Source organism: Diceros bicornis, chromosome 18 (assembly GCF_020826845.1).
Source record: "Diceros bicornis minor isolate mBicDic1 chromosome 18, mDicBic1.mat.cur, whole genome shotgun sequence".
Lineage (NCBI taxonomy): Eukaryota > Metazoa > Chordata > Mammalia > Perissodactyla > Rhinocerotidae > Diceros > Diceros bicornis.
The window spans coordinates 7,009,591-7,022,159 of NC_080757.1; the positions used below are offsets into that span (position 1 = coordinate 7,009,591).

Sequence of the window (12,569 nt, forward strand, 5' to 3'; positions counted from 1 at the left end):
TAGATTCTGTATTCTGCCTAGCAGAGATTTGTAGGATGGTGGAATTTTATGTTTTAAATCAGGAGTTCTCAAAGTGTGGTCCCTGGACCAGCAGCATCGGCAATTTGTTGGATTTATTGAATCATAAATTTTGAATGGTGGGGCCCAGCAATCTTTGTTTTAACAAGCCCTCCAGAGGATTCTGCTGCCTGCTCAAGATTAAGAACCACTGTTCTAAATAGTAATTAATCCAAGGATAGGTAGGAATAATGATCCTAGAAGGAATAGTGAGCCCTCCTAAACTTTTCTTACCAAACAATCTTCCCCATAGAGCTCTTTAAAACTCATTAAAACTGTGGAACTCTTTGGACTTGCAGTGAAAATTTGTTCCACAGAGGAAATTCTAGAAAACTTTTAGGTTAAACAGCTCTAGGTGAAGAGTTTCTCCTTGGGTCCCTCTTAAATGATCTGAAGGTTGATAGAGATACAAGGAAACAACCCACCTTGTTCACAATTGTGTTCTCAGCAGAGTAGATGTTAGATAAAAATTTATTGAATGAATATGTGAATTAACAAAGGGTAAATATCACATATATACGTCCCTTATCCTCTAGAGTGGTGATCAGCAAAATATGGCCCACCATCTGTTTTTGTAAATAAAGTTTTATTGGAATGCAGCCACACTCATTCATTTATGTATTGTCTATGGCTGCCTTTGGGCTACAGTGACAGAGTTGAGTAGTTGCAACAGAGACAAATGCCCTGCAAAGCCTAACATATGTACTGTCTGGCCCTTTACAGATCAAGTTTGGTGACTCCTGATCCAGAATAATGTTTCTCAAATAATAATGTGCATACAAATCACCTGGGGAGGTTGTTAAAATGCAGACTCTGATTCATGGGTGATGCCAATGCCACTAGTTCACATAGTACCTGGGAGCTACAGCACTGAGTATAGCGCCGTGTGACAACGTCAGGGCTCAAGTGTTTGTGGCTCATTTCTCGTGGTCTCTTTGGGATCATTGATGACTCTGCAACTCTCAAAGCCTGGATCAGACACAGTTGAAGACTCAATCACTTTATTAAGAAAGGTTCAGTGCTATGAAATGCTTCTCCCCTATTCCTGGTTATATACTCCTCCAACTCAGCCTCACTGTAGGCACTTCCCTCTGAGTTCCCTAGAAGCATTCTACAGAATTGTGAGTACTTATGATTTCTTGTCTTTCTATGTGTCTGTGCTCACCCCTCACCCACTTGTCCCTCTGGGCAGCCTCCAGCCCAGCCCTGTTTTCTCAGTGGCTCTGCAGGAAGCTAAATCTGGAGAAGCAAAGCTACTCCAGCTAGAACCCACTTAGATGGGTTCTCCTTAGTCTTCAGGTTGAAAGTCCACACGTAGGTGGGTCCCCGCTGACAAGTCTTGTACACAGGACAAGGATAGACACTGCGGCAATCCTGCTTCTCTGCGGGAATGGCCTTGATGAACATCACAGGCATGGGGGGTGTCAGATCCTTCAGCTTTGCCTCTGTAATGATCCCAGCCTGAGGACAAGAACATGAGAAGAGCCATCTTAGATCAGACCCAGAGCCCAGCCAGTCAGCCTTCTCTTGTCAGAAGATCCAATAGATGAGAAACTAGGAAGGCCTGGCTGCTTTTATGTCCACTCCCTTACAGGTTCTCTCAACAACTCACAATAGAATGCATCTGATAGGTGGAAAACATGTTTCTACTGGCTTCCAGCCTAAATCACTTTTTGAAGGAGAGTTCCAAAAGCTGTTATGTATTTATCAGATACAAATTAATCCCTTTGAAGCTTGAGTCCCTCCTACTTTTCTTTTTTCATTCATTCATTTCATAAGATATTGAATGCTACTATTTGCCAGATGTCATGCTAGGTGCTGGTGATTTAAAGATGAGTAAGACACAGTTCCTGCCAGCACATGCTTTAGATTTTAAGACATGGGTTATGTCCTGTTCAGTTTCATGTGTGAACTCATCCACCCTCTAAAGCATTTTCACTTTTTGAGCAGAGGAAGCTGTGTTCTATCTTTACTCAGGTAATAGGGATCTAACCATTCTGTAGCTTTCCAGGTGGGGCCTCTCTATAATTTTCTGAGGTGTCTCTAAAGAGTTGACTAGGGCAGTTTTTCCTGCTAGTCCTGAGAAACATTTTGAGGAAGAAAAGGGTTCCTTCATCAAATGAGCTTGGGAAATGGTGCTTACCATACCCTGGACTTGAAGCTTTACAGTGCACACTAACACACTGAGGACAGGAGAAGTCCTAGCAATAAAGAAAACAGTTTGACTTTATTTAACTTGGTGTTTCCCAAACTTATTTGACCACAGGACCCTTTTCCTTGCAACCTATTCTTTTTCCATGGCACTTGTGTTTTATGGAACATACTTTGGGAAATGCTGATTTAGAGTGATTCACAGATTCCTTCCCTATGTCCAGGTAACACTGTGCCTCTTATGCTATAGATAGAGTTTGGTTTATTTCCCATGAAATTTATTTAAAGGGAAAGATGTTCCCTCTTCAGTTCTGTTAGATGCTGATATCAGGCATGATGAGTAATAGAACTAAGGTAAACAGTGGGGACTCCCTTGCACCCTACAACTGAGTGTTTATGGCAGGGAGTGGGAGGAGGGGTAGAACGTTTTTTTCCTCACATACCATAAAACAAACCCTTTTAAAATGTACAATTCTGTGTTTTTAAATGTACAATCATCACTTTCTAATTCCAGAACATTTTTTGGGCCAGCCCCATGGCGTAGCGGTTAAGTGCGTGCGCTCCGCTACTGGCGGCCCGGGTTCAGATCCTGGGCATGCACCGACACACTGCTTCTCTGGCCATGCTGAGGCCGCGTCCCACATACAGCAACTAGAAGGATGTGCAGCTATGACATACAACTATCTACTGGGGCTTTGGGGAAAAAAAAGGAGGAGGATTGGCAATAAATGTTAGCTCAGAGCCAGTCTTCCTCAGCAAAAAGAGGAGCATTAGCATGGATGTTAGCTCAGAGCTGATCTTCCTCACACACACACACAAATAAATAAAATAAAATAATTCCAGAACATTTTCATCACCCTCAAAAGATACTCTGTAACCATTAGCAGTCATCATTAGTGGGGGGGTATTGACGACTCCAATTGTTATGGTTGAAGTCTCTATTTGAATGGCATGTTTTTTTCCATCTGTTTACTTCCAGTCTATTTGTGTCTTTGAATCTAAAGTGTGTCTCTTGTAGACAGCATATAGTTAGATCATTTTTTAAAATGTATTCTGCCATTCTGTGCCTTTTAATTGTCGTGTTTAATCCATTTACATTTAATGTAATTACTAATAAGGTAAGATTTACATCTGCCACATTACTATTTGTTTTCTGTATGTCTTATGTCTTTTTTTGTTCCTCTCTTCCTCTATTCCTGCTTTCTTTTGTGTTTAATATATATACTTTAGTGTACCATTTTAATTCTCTTATTTCTTTTTACTATATTTTAAAAAATTATTTTCTTAGTGGTTTCTCTGCAGATTACAATTAACATATCTTTTTTTTTAAGATTTTTTAATTAATTAATTTATTTTTCCCCCCAAAGCCCCAGCAGATTGTTGTATGTCATAGCTGCACATCCTTCTAGTTGCTGTATGTGGGATGCAGCCTCAGCATGGCCAGAGAAGCTGTGCGTCGGTGCGTGCCCGGGATCCGAACCTGGGCCACCAGCAGCGGAGCGTGCGCACTTAACCGCTAAGCCACGGGGCCAGCCCTAACATATCTTAATGTATAAAAATCTGCTTTAGATTAATACCAACTTAATTTCAGTAGTATACAAAAACTTTACTCCTAAATGGTTCCATTCCTTCTCCTTCCTGTGCTTAAGAACTTGTGTTGTTTTCATCATATAAATTACATCTTTGTACATTTTATGCCTATCAACACAAGATTTATAATTATTGCTTTATGCAGTTGTCCTTTAAATCAGAGAGGAGAAAAATAAAAGTTACAAACAAAAATTCATTTATATTATCTTTTATATTTACATATGTAATTCCCTTTACTGATCTTCTATTTCTTCATGTGAACTTGAGTTACTGCCTAGTGTCCTTTCTCATCCTGACAGACTCCCGTTAGTATTTCTTGTAGGGCTGCTCTGCTGGTGATGAAGTCTTTCTCACTCTTTTTTTTTGAAATCTGAGAATGTCTTAATTTCTTCATTTTTGAAAAATAGTTTTGCTGGATATAGAATTCTTGGCTGACAATTTTTTCAGCACTTTGACTATGTAGTTCCACTACCTCTGGCCTTCATGATTTCTTATGAGAAATCAGCTGTTAATCTCATTCAGGAGCCCTTGTGGTGAATTGCTATTCTCTTGCTGCCTTCAACATTCTCTTTTTAAATTTCAACAGTTCGATTATAACTTTTCTAGGTATGGATTTCTAAGTTTATTCTATTTGGATCTTGTTGAACTTCTTAGATGTGTAGATTAATGTTTTTCATAAAATTTGGAAACTTTTCAAATATTTCCAAATTTTTCAAATATTCTTTCTGGCTCTTTTTCCTTTCCTTCTGAGACTCCCATATGCATATGTTGGTATGCTTGATGGTGTTTCACACGTCTCTAAACTGTTAATTTTTCTTCATTCTTTTTTCTTTCTGTTTCTCAGATTGGATAATCTCAATTGATGTATTTCCAAGTTTGGTGATTCTTGACTACTCAAATCTACTGTTGAATTCCTCTATTGAATTTTCATTACAGGTATTATACTTTTCAACTCTAGAGTTACTACTTGTTTTTTTTTAAATCATTTATTCTCTATTCAGTGAGACATTGTTCACATACTTTCCATTAGCTATTTAGACATGGTTTCCTTTAGTTCTTTGAACATATTTAAAATAGCTGATTAAAAGTCTTTGTCTAGTATGTCCAGCTTCCTCAGGGGCCATTTCTGTTGACTGCTTTTTTCCCTGTGTGGGGGCCATTCCTTTTTGTTTCTTTGCATGTCTCATCGTTTTTTTGTTGTTGTTGAAAACTGAACATTTTAAATAATATAATGTGGCAACTCTGTAAATCAGATCTTCTCCCTTTCTTGAGCATGTGCACAGCCCTGGGCATGTGCACACCTCTGCATATGATCATGGTCCTCTAGGTTCTAGAGGACCTTGTTATTGTTTGTTTAGTGACTTTTCTGAACTGATTCTGTAAAGTCTGTATTCTTTGTCATGTATGGTCTCTGAAGTGGCCTGCTCAGTTAGCTCAGTGGTAAGTAAATAATTGGACAGAGATTTTCTTAAATGCCTGGAACCGATAAGTCTCACAGTCTTTGCTCAGGAGCTCTGCATGTTGGGGCATGCCTTCAATGCTCAGCCAGGCAGTTTAAAACTCTACCTTAGCCTTCACTTCCTACTTGCACAGAACCTAAAGGTTAGCTAGAGGTGAGAGCTTATGGCCTCCCCAGGGCTTTCTTGAGCATGTGCACAGCCCTGGGCATGTGCACACCTCTGCATATGATCATGGTCCTCTAGGTTCTAGGAACATGTTGGAGGTTTTCAAAGCCCCCTTTGGACATCTCATTCTCCAGCTTCTCCTCTTAAGCTTTTTGGTTAGCCTATTATTTGCTCCATTGTTATCTACTGCTTTAGGCAAGCTGCAATGTTAAACAGTTGTCTTTGGTTGTTTTCAGTAAATGCCTCTGGGGAAAAGGCTGTTGCCCTGGGTGAGCTCCAACTCAGGTCAAGTAAAGATAGACTTGTGAGTGGGGTCTTCCAGGGAACCATCAGACAGGGAAAATGACAATTTTCTAGGAATGGCGCTTTGAAGGTACTCCAATTCCATTTTGCCCCCTCCAGTGGCTGCTAGGTTGCTGTTCTCATTGTGAATGTAGCCTGTTGGTTTTCAAGGCTACTGTAGAGCTGGGGGGAGGGGATGGGAATAGGGCAAGTTAAAAGGCCACAGAGCTTGCTATTCTTACTGAGATTCAGCCATTGTTCTTCAATAAACACTCCTTGGATTCCTGAAAGCCTTTGGTTAGTTTCCAGAGTTCTGAAAAAGTTGATTCTGACAATTTTGGGGCCAGTGTTCTTATTGGTTTACAGAGGAGAGGACTTTTGGACATACGTACTCTTCCATTTTTGCTGAAATCTTTTTGGAATAGAAACTTTGAGAACAAGAGCTCTTGGTGGGCAGGTATTGCCTTTTGGAAAGTTTTTATTATTATTATTTAGAAACAAGGTATGAAAAATTGGACAGAGATGATTGGAATCAATATCCTTTTTTTCCCACAGTGCCAATGCTCTTCCTTCTGAGCTTCTTCCCTGCTTGTCTTTTTTGTACTTCTCTCATTTTGGTGTTTTTGCTATTCTAGCTCTGGCTCTCCCTAGGCCACCCTACACCTAATACAATCCATTTGTTATCCCCCTGACAGACTCTTGTACAAATGTTCAGGTGGAGAGAGGGAAGTCAGCTTCCTTCTCAAGGGTCAGGCTTTTGAACACTGCCCCACTTTACTGTCCTTTCTCTTGGCTCTTGATTGGTTTCCTAGGGCTGCCATAACAAATTACCACAAACTGAGGGGTTTAAAACAACAGGAATGTATTCATTGACAGTTCTGAAGGCCAGAAGTCTTAAGGTGTAGGCAGGGTTGGTTCCTTCTGGAGGCTCTGAGGCAGAAACTGTCCATGCCTCTCTCTCAGCCTCTGCTGGTTGCCGGCAATCCTTGGCTTATAGATGCATCACTCCAATCTCTGCCTCCATCTTCACAGGGCATTCTCTTCTGTGTCTTTAACATGGCCTTCATATAAGGACACTAGTCATTGGATTTAGGGCCTACACTAGTATGGCCTCATCTTAACTAATTATATCTACAAAGACTCTGTTTCCAAATAAGGTCACATTCTGAGATTCTGGGTGGACAAGAATTTTGGAAGGACACAATTCAACCCAGTACAGCTCTCTCTCTATATTTACATGGACTTCTAGGATCTTTTGGATCTTCTAACAGTTTTTCCCCATTAGCTTTGTACTGACTGCTAGGAATAGTTTAGTGTCACTTGCCAAATGGGATATTTAACTATGCACCCCTTCCAGATCATCTGTGTAACAAATGTAAACTTGTTCTAGAGTTATCCATGCTTGCTCATGTCATTTTCCCCAGCCATCTGTGCTTGTTTGCCAGTTTCCTATCTGTGAAAAAACATCTCCAATCTTATGGTGACTCAAATTTTTATTAGGCCTCAGTGAGGAATCCTTTCAGAATGTTACTTTAAATGATATTTACTGGCCCCCCTTTGCAGACGGGGTGATGTAAAAGGGAGAAGGGATTCCTGCCCTCCTAGAGCTCATGAATGAGGAAAGTGGACGAGGGAGGTGCAATGATATCCCCAGGTCACACAGCGGCAGGGAGAGCTGACTCCAGCACTTTTTGAACACTCCCTATGTGCCAGGCACCATTCCAAGTGTCTTACATATTAACTCATTTAATTTTCATAGCAACTCTATTTTCCCATTTAAGAGTTGAGTAAACTGAGATCTGGAGAGGCAGAACTACATCCCAAGTTCACAGCGTTAATCAATGGTGGTGCTGGGATTCAGATCCAGCCAGTCTGGTTCCAGAGTCCTTGCTTTTAACCACTTCACTCTACTCAGTCTGCAAAGTCTGTGCTCTTTGCACCATGCCTGGCTGCATAAAAATGGCTTGGCAGCCTGAAGCAAAGGTTATCTAGGTCTAAAGATTCATGGGCATTCCTTTTAGTAATCACACTTTATGGAAGGCAGTGTGTATTTAATCAGCACACAGAGGATGCCCTTTGGCTCATCCCAAGATTTACCTGTGTGTCCCAGCGAGCGCCTTCCATGAAGAGGCCGTGGACGTAGACCCCTTCCCGAGGAGGGCTCCTGAATTCCTCTCTGTTCTTCTTTGTCACGTCACATTGCAGGGCCATCTGGTCCAGTGGCCATTCGTTCTTGCGGGCCATGGATTGCATGATGGCGGTCAGGAAGGACTGGGGGTTGAAGAAGCCTGCCAGCCACACGGTGGAGGGCATTGCAAAGTCTCCTAGCCAAGCCTCCAACTCCTTGATTCGGCTGAGGAGATCCAAAAACCAGGCCGCCAGGCCCGCGGTGGAAGGGTAGGCTCGCCTGGCCCAGGACTCTGGCACTGTGTCTAGGTACAGGGCATTCTGTAAGTTCTCCATGTCGCTGGTCATGGTCAGCTCCCCCTGAAGACAAAGAGCAAGAGGGGAAAGAGTGAGGGGGCAGGAAGGCCCTGGAAACAACCGGCCTCAGGGACCTCTGGCTCACGGCATGCAGGCAGACAGGAGATGACTCCACAAGCGGGTGACATGGTGACTGTCCGTGACCAGTACTCAATCTGCAGGGTCTGTCTCACGAGGCTGGTGCTGTGAAACTCTCCCTGCTCCAGTGCCACCAGAGTCCACACCCGTCTACTGACAACAGTTAAGGTCCACTGCGGACCTCAAACCACCTGTGGGCTCCATGCGGCTTCAACAGTACCCTAAAGCTTGAGTTCCACAGTCCTGTTCTAGCCTTGGCAGCAGCCCTGCAGACTTCTGCACGCAGTTTAGAAACACATGCCAAAGCCTAGAAGATCTATATTCCCCCAAATTGAGGATTTTCTTCAGAAATCAAGCTCTTAAATACATAGTCAACTTTAAGGGGCTAGGCAAAATTTGTAAAGAAAAGTTTACATTAAAAATCATCTTTAACTTAAACTTTGTAGGGGCCAGCCCGGTGGTACAGTGGTTAAGTTCATGTGCTCCACTTTGGCGGCCCAGGGTGTATGGGTTTGGATCCTGGGTGTGGACCTACACACTGCTCATCAAGCCATGTTGTGGTGGTGTCCCACACACAAAATAGAGGAGGATTGGCACAGATGTTAGCTGCGGGCTGATCTTCCTCACCAAAAAAAAAAAAAAAAAAAAAAATTAAACTTTGTAACTTTAGTTATTCAAGGATCTTAGCAATTTCTTGAAGACTCATCTCTATTGCAGTGGTTTCTGCATAGGAGTTAGGATACTCGACGAGGTTCATGTTATGAACTGGATGTTTGTGTCTCCCCCAAATTCATATGTAGAACTCTTAACCCCCAATGTGATGGTATTAGGAGGTGGGGCTTCTGGGAGGTGATTAGGTCATGAGGTGGAGCCCTCATGAATGGGATTAGTGCCCTTATAAAAGAGACCCCAGAGAGCTCCATCACCCCTTCTGTCTTGTGAGGAGACAGAAGTCTCAGGAAGTGGGCTCTCACCAGACACCGAATCTGTGGGTGCCTTGATCTTGGACTTCCAGCCTCCAGAACTGTGAAAAATAAGTTTCTACTGTTTATAAGCACCCCCAGTCTATGGTATTCTGTTATAGCAGCCCCAACGAACTAAGACAGCTTGGCTCACCCATTAAGTGCAGACTGCTAAAATGAGAGAGAGGCCTCCCTGGGGCCTGGAGGCACCTTGCCTGTGGGATGGGAGACAGGACCATGTAATTCTAGGTTCAGCTCTTTCTCTTGACTCTTGGAACTGTTAAAAAGAGTTCAGCCTCCCTTAAAGATGAACGTATTTCATGTCCTGAATGACAGCTAGAAACTAACCCTCTGACCCCCGATTTATAGGAAATAGACTAATAACTTCTTTACGAACTTTCCAGAGAGAGTGTACTTACTACTATACACTTTCTATACCATAGAGTCTAGTGGCTGGGATATTTTAAGATATAAATACCTTCAAATTTTAAAAGCCAAACATCCCTTATCAGACCAGTGCCAGACAGGACAGCATGAATGAGTACAGCCTGAATTACAGATTTTTTTTTCTCTCTAGTAAATGGACTTTATTACAGGGATAGAAAATGGATTTCATTCCACGTGTCTACTCAGCTGCACTGACGTGGCTGACCAGAGCAGTGTGTTCTGAAGGATTCTGAGGCCACCTCAAGGTTCAACGGGAGGTGTAAGTGTCCTGTATCTGCCACCAAAGTTGATCACTTTCAGCTACACCCAATTACGTGAAAAAAAGTTTCTTCTGGTGGATTTCCTTAAGGGTCTGCTGAAATAAATACTATTATTGCCTTAAAATAGAAAAAATTGTTCTTTTTTGGAATCTCCACTTTAGTGGAGGCTTCTGAAAAGAGGCTATAAAATACTACTTATATATTTGAGCCAAAATCAAGCTTCTGAGACAATATGGTTTTTCTTATGCCTGCAGTTATGTGATAATTCATTATTAAATGCAATTTACAATTTATGTAATAATGAAGTTTCCCTAACAATAGCTGATTATTTAATAAAATAACATTAAGCATTAAGACTAAATTTAGTGCAAAGGAAAAAAATGATCAAAGATGACTAAATCTTTTCTTTCATGAGACTCCATCTGTGTGACTTTTTCTTGCCTTAGTGCACTGTCTAGGACCTTTATTACAATGATGAATAAAAGTGATAAGGGTAGACATCCTTGCCTTGTTTCCAAACTTAGAGGGAAAACATTGTCTTTCACCATTAAATATGATGTTAAGTGTTTCTTAGATGTCCTTTATTAGGTTGAGGAAAGTCCCTTTAATTCCTATTTTTTTGATATTTTAAAATCAAGATTTGGTGTTAAATTTTGTCAAATGCTTTTTTTGTATTTATGAAGATGATCGTATGGCTTTTGTATTTAGTACATTAATACGGTGAACTTCAATGATTGATTTTTGAATGTTAAAACCAACCCTGCATTCCTGGGATGAGCCCCATGTGACCACAATGTATTATCCTTTTGTTATATTGTATGATTTGATTTACTAACATCTTGCTAAGGATTTTTGCATCTGTGTTTATAAGATGTATTTGTCTCTCATTTTCTTTTGTCATAATGTCTTTGGTTTTGATATCAAATTAATTCTGGCCTCATAAAATTTGTTGGGAAGTTTTCCCTCTGCTTTCTATTTAAATTAAACTTTTTATTTTGAGATAATTGTAGACACGCATGCAGGTCTAAGAAATAATACAGACTAATCTTGTGTGTCCTTTACCCAGTTTCCCCCAATGGTAACATTTTGTAAACTATAGTACAATGTCACAAACAGGATACTGACATTGATACAGTCAAAATACAAAGCATTTCTACCGCCACAACGATCCCTGGATCCCTGCTGTTGCCCTTTTATAGCAACACCCATTTCTCTCTTGTCCCCACGTTTTCCATAACCCTTAGTAACCACTGATCTATTCTCCATTTTATAAGCTTGTCATTTCAGAAATATTATATAAATGGAATTGTTTATACAACCTTTAACCTTTTGGGATTGGCTCTTCACTCAGCATAATTCTCTGGACATTCATCCAGGTTCCTGCAGGTGCCAAATAGTTCATTCCTTTTTAATACTGAGTAGTATTCTATGATACGTGTGGTAGGAGGAGTAATAACCTCTCCAAAGATGTCTACATCCTAATCCCTAGAACCTGTGAATACGTGCCTTACATGGCAAAAGGGATTTTGCAGATGTGATTAAGTTAAGGAGTTTAAAGTGGGGAGATTATCTTGGATTATCAAGGTTTGCCTAATATAATCACAAAGATCCTTATATGTCAGGCACCTTATAACAACGTTTCCGTCAACAGTCGACCACATATACAACAGTGGACCCATGAGATCAGTACCATATAGCCTAGGTGAGAAGTAGGCTATCCCATGTAGGTTTGAGTAAGTACATTCTATGATGTTCGCACAAGGACGCAATCACCTCAGGATGAATTTCTCAAAATGTATCCCCTTTGTTAAGTGCCACATGACTGTAGGAAGGAGGCAGGCAGGAGGGTCAGAGCCAGACTGGAAGATGCTACACTGCTGGCCTTTAAAGATGGAGAAAGGGGCCATAAGTCAAGGAACATAGCAGCCTCTAGAAGCTGGGAAAGGCAAGCGAATGGGTCCTTCCCTAGAGCCTGCAGAATAAATACAGCTTCACCCAAATCTTGATTTTAGCCAAATGAGACCCATTTCAGACTTCTGACTTCCAAAACTGTAAGATGATAAATTATTTTAAGCCACTAAGTTTGTGGTAACTTATTACAGCCGCAATAGGAAACTAGGGGTAGAGGAGGAGGAGGAGGAGGTGAAGGAGGAGGAGGGGAAGGTGCAGGAGGAGGAGGAGATGAGCTTTGAGGTGCCAAAAGCGGCAGCGGTGGAGGAGGTAGAGGAGGTGAGGGGGTGGACAGCTTCTGACTTCTTATCTCTCTTTGTAGATCAAAGATTTTTAATTTTGATGAAGTCCAATTTTTTTGTTTTATGGCTTGTTTTGATATCACGTCTAAGAACTATTTTCCTACCCCTAGAGCTTGAAGATTTTCTCCTGTTTGTTTTTTTTTTTTTAGAAGTTTTATAGTTTTAAGTTTTGCACTTAAGTCCTCAACCATTTTGAGTTAATTTTTTATGAAGTGTGAGACTTAGCTTGAGGTTAACATTTTTTTTGCCTACTGTGTCAAATTACTCCAGCACTTTGTTGAAAAGGCTATCTTTCCTCCATTGACTTGCTTTTGCACCTTTGTCAAAAATCAGTTGGGCTATTTGGGAAGGTCTATTTCCAGCTTCTTTATTCTGTTTTGT

General features: G+C 41.1%; 1 protein-coding gene across 1 annotated transcript in view; it reads right to left on the reverse strand.

Moving 5' to 3' along the window:
* Positions 1–775: 775 nt before the first annotated feature.
* DNAH9 (dynein axonemal heavy chain 9) overlaps positions 776–12,569 on the reverse strand; it is a 305,906-nt gene continuing 294,112 nt past the window's right edge. Inside the window, exons 68-69 of the mRNA XM_058559699.1 lie at positions 7,803–8,192; positions 776–1,518 (exon numbers count right to left, since the gene is read on the reverse strand). Coding sequence (XP_058415682.1) covers positions 1,291–1,518; positions 7,803–8,192 — 618 coding nt within the window. The 3' untranslated portion in view covers positions 776–1,290. The remainder of the gene's footprint in view (positions 1,519–7,802; positions 8,193–12,569) is intronic.